This window comes from Corticium candelabrum, chromosome 2, assembly GCF_963422355.1.
Source record: "Corticium candelabrum chromosome 2, ooCorCand1.1, whole genome shotgun sequence".
Classification (NCBI taxonomy): Eukaryota; Metazoa; Porifera; class Homoscleromorpha; order Homosclerophorida; family Plakinidae; genus Corticium; species Corticium candelabrum.
Genome location: NC_085086.1, coordinates 2,681,348 through 2,691,985, shown reverse-complemented (window position 1 = coordinate 2,691,985; position 10,638 = coordinate 2,681,348). Strand labels below are relative to the sequence as shown.

The 10,638-nt window shown below is 40.4% G+C and overlaps 2 protein-coding genes across 2 annotated transcripts; one reads left to right on the top strand and one right to left on the bottom strand.

Annotated features, from left to right (window-relative positions):
• The first annotated feature begins 3,822 nt into the window (after positions 1-3,822).
• LOC134176272 (riboflavin-binding protein-like) lies at positions 3,823-4,608 on the top strand. Its single transcript, XM_062642948.1, has one exon. It carries the CDS (start codon positions 3,823-3,825, stop codon positions 4,606-4,608), a length of 786 nt encoding a protein of 261 aa, XP_062498932.1.
• Positions 4,609-6,772: 2,164 nt separating this feature from the next.
• LOC134176271 (uncharacterized) lies at positions 6,773-9,238 on the bottom strand. Its single transcript, XM_062642947.1, has 3 exons — positions 8,515-9,238; positions 7,464-8,323; positions 6,773-6,777 (listed from the first exon to the last, which is right to left on the bottom strand). Exons 1-3 carry the CDS (start codon positions 9,099-9,101, stop codon positions 6,773-6,775), a joined length of 1,452 nt encoding a protein of 483 aa, XP_062498931.1. The 5' UTR covers positions 9,102-9,238.
• Positions 9,239-10,638: the final 1,400 nt, after the last annotated feature.

The following is a 10,638-nucleotide window of genomic DNA, read 5'->3' as shown; positions in this document are numbered from 1 at the left end:
GTTTGCTTAGTGACATTTGTAATGGCAAGAAAACTAGATTATAATATCGATGGCTAGGACTGATGCACTACAGAAGAAATAGCTGAAATGATTGAGCATCCTAGTATCCTTAAAAATATAGAAACAACCAGACTACCAAAAGAGCATGTACTGACTAAAGAAGGTGGTTAGTTCAGTCTCGCGCTGCTCTCGATCCAATTAGGTCGACATCAATAAAATGTAAAGAACAATTAACTCCTGGAATTCGACAAGTAGTTCTATATTTGAGAATCATAATGGGACCATTGTGGGTCTAATCATCTCATGTATGTCATGTTTGGAGGGTTGCTTGGTTTGCAAGTACTGTTGATTGTCTTTGATTTCACTGTTCAATTTGCAATCACTGTTGATTTCGAATTAGGAAATAGAAAACGAAGTCTGTGGACGGAGAGACAAGACCATTGCTGGCACACGTTCAATATTTAAAATATGTTTTTATTAATGTGTCAACCAAAATTGCAAGACAGTAAAATTTGTTATGGGCGGTAGTTGTCGTTATTAAAATATTGAAAATAATTTATATTGCGTAAATTATTCTAAAAGAAAAACTATAGAATTAACTTTTGGTACTGCAAAATATTTTTTATGCTGATATCACTAAAATTTACTTTTTGTGTGTGTGCGTGTGTGTGTGCGTGCGTGTGCATGGTGCTATAGCTTAGTTGGCTAGAGTGTCATGCATCCTAAAGAAATCGACCGTAAACAGTGACTCATCAAGGTTGCAAGTTTAAGTGACAGTGATGTCGAGGTATTTCATATTTTCCTTGGGCAAGAAACTCACACGCATTTGCCTCTCTCGAATCAGTTGTCTACTTTACTATTAAAATGTGCCAGCTAGTCTAAACTTTCGTATGCATGGTCGACCATTGTTGGTAATGGGCCAGACCTTTGGCTTGGCAAATAATATCATGCAACAGATGGGAAAGTGTGAGAATTGCCGTCTACGGTTAGTTTGAGGCTAGAAATCGGGATGACAATCTGAAATTATGTCCGACATGCCTCTCGCGCAGCCTCAATGCAGGAGTTCGAGTCCATTTGGCTATATGTATCTATCCCGTGTGTCCTTTCTCTTGCTGTAGCCAACGTGTCTAGACTTGACCTAGTCTCTCTCCGTCCTTGTCATTCCAAGGATAGTCAATTCTCGGCTTGTTTTTCCTAATCATGTTGTTCAGATTTCGGTATCAGTGCTTAGATTTTGTGAGATCAGTAAACATTTCAAGAAACTTCGATACGTCACTGAGACAGGTTCAATGGGTATAAGGCGAGGTTAGAGTTTTTATTTAATTTTTTATGTCCAACATATACTCAGTAAGTCATATGCACCAACATGTCTCAGCGAGCATGTGCAATAGCAGTAGTCTGTCTGTGTACGTGTCTGTCTGTCTATCCATTTTATGAGTCTGTCTGTCTGTCTGTCTGTCTGTCTGTCTGTCTGTCTGTCCGTCTGTCCGTCCGTCCGTCCGTCCGTCCGTCCGTCCGTCCGTCCGTCTGTCTGTCTACCTGCCTGCCTGTCTATCTGTCTGTCTGTCTGTCAAAGGTATTTCGCTATTCATAAAGGGCTTTAATCAAATCGATCTACTTGAAAGTGCAGCTAAAAAAACTATGCTAGTATCCTACATGGGATACAAAACTGTTTTGTAGGAAGCAACAACTACAACTGATGACTAGACTTATGAACGTCGATCTACGTCAGTGTTACCCAAGTTTAACTTTCTGTCTGTCTGTCTGTTTGTCTGTCTGTCTGTTTGTCTGTCTGTTTGTCCCTGTATTTCTGTATGTTTGTCTGTCAGTCTCAGTCTGTCTGTTTGTCTGTCTGTCTGTCTGTCTGTCTGTTTTTCTGTCTGTCTGTTTGTTCCTGTATTTTGTATGTCTGCCTGTCTGTCAGTCTGTCTGTCTCTTTGAATGTCTCTCTGTCTGTCTAATACATCTTTCGGACTTTTAGCGCTTTTTCAAACTTCAGGAATTTCTACGTAACGTTTCTATACGCTTTACGAACTGAACGTTTAACATAAATACAATGATTAACTTCTAGAACCGGGAATGTAAAATTTTAACAACGATTTATATTTTAATTAAGTTTGGACTATGGAAACATAAACACACACGTGTGGTAAATGTGGATAGAAATTCTGTACTGCTTCATTGTGGTGTCAACACTAGATGACTGATAAAAATAAAAACGTTTGCAAGTTGTGCGAGAGAAATGTTTGTTTATATCAACTGAAAATGCACACAAGAGTGCTCACAGGTGAAAAACGTTGCTAATGTAAACTGTGTGTAATGAAGTTTACTTATTTGTCAAATGTGTAAATGTGTAAATAGCTCTCGAAGTGCCACACTGGAGAGAAATCATATGCATGCAGCGTGTGCAAAGAGAAGTTTGATCGTGCTGATGAATTACGCCTTGATACGAGAGAGTGCACACAAGAGAATCGTCATACAAATGTGAAGAATGTCAGAAACTGTATTGTGGACAATCGGAAAAGGCAGTAGGTCTGCTGCAGCAATTCAACGTCATCAGAGAGATCATACTGAAACAAGAAGGATTGCACAGAAGCATGTCATTTTGATATACCGTCTGCACTCTATCTTCCACCATCTCATTTAAGCCGTGACATATAGTGTGACTGTGTCTACGTGTCCTGACATGTTGGTGATGAAGGAAGTTGTAGCATCTTTGTCTGATTTGCTTGCTGATTCAGTGGTGAATGATGAGATGAATGTAGATGAAATAGATAAAATTTCTTGTGGCATTGTTTGTGCAGTTGATTATTTGCATCGTCAAGTGGGAATCATTTACGACTATACATCAGTCCAAACATTGTATCAAGGCATCTCGATTGACTGCCAAAACTGTTGGATCCAGCAGCATCTTGCTAACGTCCTTAGTCACATGAAATTGACCTGCATCAACTGATATGTCTTCTCTTCTCATAACTTTATACAGCGCCATTTATTCACTACTTTCATCTGTTTGTCGTCGTTTTCCAAATTTGATCAGTTATGCATGGGGTCACGAAGCAGCCAAAGCATTAGTGTCAACTTGAACTTCAGACCTATTTCAGTTAGTTGAAGAATTAAGGCACAGTGAAGATAGCACTAAACCTGGTCAAGCAGACTTGAATATAGCATGATATTGAAGGTGAGCAGGTTAGATCTGATTACCTAAACATGGATGGGGCGTTTCCAATGTTGCTGTGAAAGTTGCCATACTGTATGCTTAGTTAAGTGTAGCTGTCTAGTGTGAATGGAATATCTGGTCTATTACTAGTTATTGGTATTATTATTGTTGTTGTTGTTGCTGTTGTTGTTATTAGTTAGTGGAGAGCCTCGTACACCCAGGCCTTTATGCGCGGCCGGGGAAGATGACAACCTCGATACGGCGAGGCTAGGAAAGTTGGGCTTCCGAAAACTGCAAGATTGCGCGTATGTACAAGCGTTTAAAGATTAATAAGTGCCAAAAATTGAAACACGGCCGACATTCTTCACAGGCGACGCAACACGTTGCCAATTACAGTTGCTCTCAAGCACCGCATTAGCTTTAGATCAATAAAGAAACACTAGAGTACTGGCACGATAATTTTTTAGTAACAATGCATTGCAATGTCTGTGTGTCCGCTCAGTGGTCTTGTCGCTGAATGGAACCCTGAGCTGCTCAACGCTCGACTAGCGTACGTTACTGGAAACCAGCTTTTAGCGCCTGGTCTGTGTTGAGATGGTGCTTTAATTAGCTACACACCACGCTTATTTTGGAACAAAGAAAAGCATTCTAATTAGGTGCGCATGCTTTCACAACGTCTTAGAGAACCGTTAGATTTGGTTTGGGAGTCTGGTTACCAGACATTCTGCACAATGGGATTCGCTTTGATTGTCATCAGTGCTCTAGCTACTCTGGCCAACCAGATGGTAGTACAAGCTGCTGATCTGACATGCGTGTTTGGACCTCATCACAAAGCGTCTCCTTCACCCGAGCCCGACATTAGAGCAGACACTGCATGCAGTCGATATTCTAGCCTTTCTTGCTGCTCACCAAACGTCTCGCACTCAATTGACCAACAGGGTGACCAAGAGTTGTACAATTTCCACTGGGATGACTGCGGTGAGGTACCACCTGAATGTGAACGCTTTTTGAAAGCCGATAGCTGTTTTTTCCATTGTGATCCATATATTGGACAGTGGAAAGGCTCGGAGGAGTTATCAGTGGTCGATCTACCTATATGCGCTTCCAATTGTGACGAGTTTTTCGAAGCATGCAAAGACGTGGCTATTTGTGCACCAAATTGGTTGACAGGCTTCAAAGAAGATAATGAAACGGGCCGTTTTCATTGCGTCAATAAGACATGTCGTACCTTTGCAGAGTGGTATGGAAACGGCAAGGAAATGTGTGAAACCATGTGGGGAGATAACCAATATGTTGCACATGATAATTGTGTGGTCATGACGTTCACTGGTAACAATCCTAATGCGAACGTGAAGAAAGACACGAGTGGAGCTCATGGCATTGCACGTTGGCAAAGTAGTCTGTACTTTGTGCTTTCTGTCTTATCTTATATTCTTCTCCAATTTTGAAGAAAGAATGGTTGGCCATTCCATGAGCAGTACTAGCAGACTGGAAATTCACATTTTGATCAGACAGTCACGAATTGCAAACTTTTTTGTGTAGTCGCAATTATATCATATATGTATGCATAGACGTAGCCAATTGCAGTTGAGCTCAGGCATTGTATTAGGTTAGTGAAGAAACACTAGAGTGGTAAATACTTGGCTGCTAGCCCATCTGCTGCGCACGTACTTGCATCTGCTAACTAGAGCATGAAGAGGCTGAGAAGGGGGCTGGACACATTGACTAGCACGTGCCACGCTAATTAATGCTAGCGATCTATACAAATGCATTCAAATGTCCGTGTGTCCTTTCAGTAGTTCTATCATTGTAAACCTTGTGCATGCCCGCCTCAGTTAGTAATCAGCTTCTGGTCGAGTGACGTCGACGCTGATATTGAGGCCGCGGGGTGGGCTATTTTTTTTGGACGAGGTTTGGGAACTTAGCCCCTGCAGCGAATGCGCTTTGGTGTACGAGGCTACCGACGCGCCAATTGATTCTTGGTAGTGAACGGACATGTTACAACCGCGTTTTTGACATAAACGAACTGCTGTCTTTTTGTGCATCTTTAGAGCAGTAACCTGCACCGTTTATTAAAAGGGGGCCTCAGTTTTGAGTGTCGTCCGCTGAACGTTGCTCTCGGCACAAATCGACTTCAAATAAATTGGACGGCAGGTAAAGTAATTTTTAATTACTATTTTTTGCGGTTAAATAAAAAAATTTGCAGTTTTCTTGAAATATTTTTTGGGTGCGCGCATCTGCTACGCACATTATTAATTAACTGGATTAAATTGTGTGTCATTGTGGCGTGCACTGCATACATCAAATTGTGTACTATTTATTGCAAATTTATTTCCTGTGTCCAGTTAAATAATATGCAATTAATTAATTACCAATACAATTAGAACAGTACAAAGTACTCAGGCAATTTAATTTTATTTCACAACTACTCCTACAAAACATTTATTAACAGATAAACACTATACAATTAAAATGACAGCATACCATATGTGTGTGTACACAATATTTATTAATTAAGCATTATCTAGTTGGTATAAACACGTAAATGAAATAATCTATAGACACTTTAATACTCATTACAAATCAGATCATTTAATGCAAACCACATAATAATTACTAATGCATAGAATCATTTAGATGGATGACGCGACGTATTCATAACTCTGCTGGTTGTCACAAAGCTACAGTATTATTGAGGTAATGTATGTTTAGAGCTAGCATTGGTTTTAATTAAATTAAGTTAATTAATTTAAGTTCAGTTACTTAATTAAATTGAAGGTATCAGTCATTGCGTTGTTGGCACTTATAAGTATACGTTGTATATGCCTTTTGCCAACGGGTATTGTATTGCAAACTATATAATTATTATGGCATTGTTATATGGTTGGTGACGTGAATAAAAGTTATATAATTAGTATACTGGGGTGTGTGTGTGTGTGTGTGTGTGTGTGTGTGTGTGTGTGTGTGTGTGTATGTGTGTGTGTGTGTGTGTGTGTGTGTGTGTGTGTGTGTGTGTGTGTGTGTGTGTGTGTGTGTGTGTGTGTGTGTGTGTACTTGAACAGCAAATATTTGTGTATATATATATATATATATATATATATATATATGTTAGAGGTAATAAGAAATAATTGTAGTATGCCTCTTTGTGAAGTGATGAAATGTTTTGACATTCACTAACACATGTACAATCCAAGAGAGACGACATGTCTTTTTTGATGATTTACTATGTGTCCTTACGATTTTTGTTTTAGCTTGTTTTGGTTTTTGTTTGTTGGGGTGAAAAGTTTGCACCACTGTATCTGTACATTGCTTCTGCACTCTCATAAAGAATATTCTCTTTGTATGAGTTTTCAGATCATTCAAAATTTAGTACACTTTTGAGCTAGTTAGTAACTTGATTCCGCATTCCAAAACTTAATTGTCTGTACTGGCAAAGACAACAGGTAGACAACTCAAGGGAGTCACTTGGGCAAGGCAAATAGTAGCATGGGGCAGCACGTGCAGTATGATCGAGTCAACTTTCTCATTACTATCAATGGAACTAGAAATGGTTGCCAATTCTTGAGCAACATTTCTGCTATATATTACTGAGAAAAGTCACCAAGATTTCTATTATACTGCAAATAATAATTCAATTGTTCATAAAACCAAGATAATTCAGTCTGAGAATCAACAAAATCATTCTCTCGACTGCATGGCCAGCACAAAACCCTACTTTAAATTATGTTTGCCCGTCCTATTGTCTACGGTCTGTTTGCCTGTCTGTTTGTCAATACATATGTTTTTATATATCATCACTATAACTTACACCAATGCTAATTACATGTCTTTGTCTGTCTGTCTGTCTGTCTGTCTGATTCAGATAGATTATTTGATTTTGACATTCAAGGCCAAGTACATTAGTCAATCTATGACTTTGCTGTTTGCAACGACTGGTTTGCTTTCACAAATTCCTAGCAAATGTGCAAGTAGAGTCTCTATGAGAGTACAGTATATGTCTGTCTGTTTGTCTGTCTGTCTGTCTGTCTGTCTGTCTGTCAATCCTCATATATTTCAAACATGAACACTACTACAGGCTAATGAAGAGAAGGTGAGTTTAAGCAGGCTCTATGCGGCCACTACAACTATACTGCTATCTATACCTAATGTATGTAAAATTGTGTGACAAAGTCATCTACAGTGTTACAACTATTAAAGGTAAGAATAGAAATTTTTTTTGCTATTGTCTTTGCATTGCACCGCTGTAGTGTTATTGAAAACCGCTTTCGCCAAAAGCACATAAACTCATTGCAGTTATTGTTGCCAGCATCATCACATGATCGGCGAGATAGTTCCTGTAGATAGTTTGTGGCTTCTTCACCCCAGCGACCAAAGTGTTCCATGACGAGGGGAACAAATCTCATTGAAGACATTCCAGCGAGCTTTAGCTCACTGTATTTTTTTGTCTTCCTGTCCTCTCTTCTTGCTGCTGCTGCCCCGTCTTTCTCAGCAGCCTGACTCACAATGTCCGATGCCCATGGATGTGAAAGGGCTACATCTAGTTCCACATTGGCACCAGAGCCAACATCAAAGACAGCGATGTCCGGTCTGTTGTTGCTATCATTGTATCTGTCCCTCGGTTCCTTTTTGTGGTGAATCTGCAGCTGCCGCAAACAGTCATCCCATTCACTTACTATCGAATCGTGTGACCAAACAGGCCCACCACCCTTCTTACAAGTCAGCAAGTGGTATCCCATTTCGTCTAATGCAGTTCCACAATCACACTGCTCAATCCATCTGACAGCCGGCAAAGATAGACCCAATCTCAGCAAACACGCCAAACGGAATTCGTAAGGTGAGAGTGCGAATTTTGCTGATTCTGGAATCGTGTTAAGCCAGGAGCCAGCACCTTTTCCACCTAGAGAGCGAAGGCGAGCCGCATCTCTGGGCGAAGCAGTGTTTTCTACCATGTGGGCAGTAGCAAAAGTCATGTGTTGACGAGTTAATTTTTGTTGTAGTCTCTTAGTGTCCTCTAGCAAGTCAGTAAAAATCTTGCCAGGAGGAATTGCTCGAAGTAACTCGGATCTAATAGAACCATCTGCACCATCTCCAAAAATGATTTCATTAATTTGATTCTCCATAGCTGGGAATCGAATCGGTAATGTCGACAGTGCATTAGCCCAGCTAGATATAAAGGCTATTTGACATATCTCTGTAATGGATGTCATCCCAAAACCTCCATTTTTAATCGGTAGTGTCGCTTGAAACCACCTGTCGTTTGGAATTGGACCACAGTTCAGTATTTTTGAAAATGACTCTCTTGTCAGATGATCATGCAGTGAAGCTGCTTCGATGAGGTACTTGGTGCTACTGACCTTGCCAAGTGTGTCATTCTAGGAACATGGCAATGCCTGAGTAAAAGCATCGCACTCTGTGGATCCTCAAGCTCGACCAGTTGGTCACACAAAAGGTTTCCAGAGTCAGCAAATGATGAACAGTGGGACTGAATAAATGATGGGCAGCCAATAGGAACCCCAAGGATTGTAGTTCCCGTGGATGTAGTCGGAATAGATGAAATTTGATCTCCGAGAAGTTTGATGCCTGAGGATGACGAAAAGACCTCACACTTGCTGCTTGATATTTCTAAACCAATACTGGAGAAATCAGACCTCAGATTCTCAAAGGCCACCATTGCTTCATTTGGTGGACCAAGAAGAAATATATCATCCAGGTAAGCCAATACCATGATCCCTGCTTGATTAGACTGTAACTTCAATAGAAGAGGATGTATTGCAATGGAAAATAACACAGGTCCCAAAGGATCTCCTTGATGAACTCCTTCCTGTGACGATATTTTTACAGTAGAGGAGCCTTTTGACACAATCAGATCACCAAAACCTGAATACATCTTAAACACATGAAATGCTATGTCCGGAAAAGATGCAAATACTTGGTTGATCATGTGATTCCTGTTGATTGAATTAAAGGCATTCCTGACATCCGTTTTTAACACTACCCAATCCTCGTTGCTCTCAAGTAATAGTTGGATTTGATGCACCAGCAACTCTGACCCACCCGCAGTGGCCACCCCATATTGGACTGGAGAGAAAAATTCAGAAAATTCATTCTTCTTTAGGCTGCAAATAGTGCGCGCAGTCAGTCTCCTCAGGCATTCTCCTATAGCTACAGGACGAACATCACCGTTTGGCTTGGGCATCTGTCTGTCTGTCTGTCTGTCTGTCTGTCTGTCTGTCTGTCTGTCTGTCTGTCAATGGTAGTACATTTCAAACATGATCACTATACAGGCTAGACTAGTAAATGCTCAGTTAGCATTGTGTTTGGCGAGCGATGGTGTTCTGTCTTTACCAATTCGCGTAACAATGGTTGCGTTACGTAGCAATAGTTTTTGTCAAACAAACCCGGGAGCTCAGGAAACAGACTTTCAGTTGCTCTTCTAAAGTATTTTGCGTTCAATTAACCGATTGAGGCGTTCAATTATCCGTTGCTTACGGCTGTTGTGCAACTAAATAACTTACATAGTCTGCGGTTGGGCAGCTGCTCAAATATCATCATTCATCAGCTGTATAGACGCAATAATTTGTAATTAATCTCTACTTTAGCGTGAATTTTTAGCGTGTGTTGTAGGATAATTTCCTTTGCACTAATCTTGATGTCCCACGTTTCCACGGAGGTCTAACTAAGCTGTTGTGAGCGAACTAAATCTACATATCTAGGAAGCCTACAACAACGCCTTGCTCCGTCAATCGTGGTGTAATCCGCATACTTTGTAAACAGCGCGTCCAGCGTGATACCATGCAACAGTCCATCATGCGTTGTAGCAGGTTTTTAGCTAATCAAGAGCTCGAATTTCACTACTTCGCCTTCTCACCTTTCTTGAATCAATCATTTATTATTCAGCTGAAACGTGAGTGAGCATCATAGAAAGACGTCATGAAAGAAATGTGCGCGGTTTTGACTTTACGTTTCAAACTGAAACAATTATTTCTATAACTTTAGTACTTCTAAGACAGAACATCGGATAATTGAATACCTGAGTCGGATAATTGAATGCCCAAATCGGATCACTGAACGTCCAATTCGGATAATCGGCTAATTGAACGCAAAATACTATCGTTGTCTTCAATTCTTCGTTCACGCTTCAATTGTCTCACTCGTTTACTAAGATTAGTCGCGTAACAATGGTCGCGTAGTCACGTGATAATGGTTGCGTCACAATAATTTCTGTCAAAGTAACGCGCGGAAACTCAAAAACTGACTTTTCTCTTCTTTTAGCTTTTCCTTTCCATCCCGTTTGTCACGTATCAGTCTCATTTGCTCTTTAGTCGCGTAAGGGAGCAAAATCGAGAGTTGTTTTACTCTTCTCGCCAAGAAATTACAATTAAGTCGACCCCTCGAAAAGGGTCCCTTGCTTCAATTTTAGCGCATATGTTACAGAGTCAAAATTGCATTCATCTGGCATTGTCGTTTTGTCGATTTGT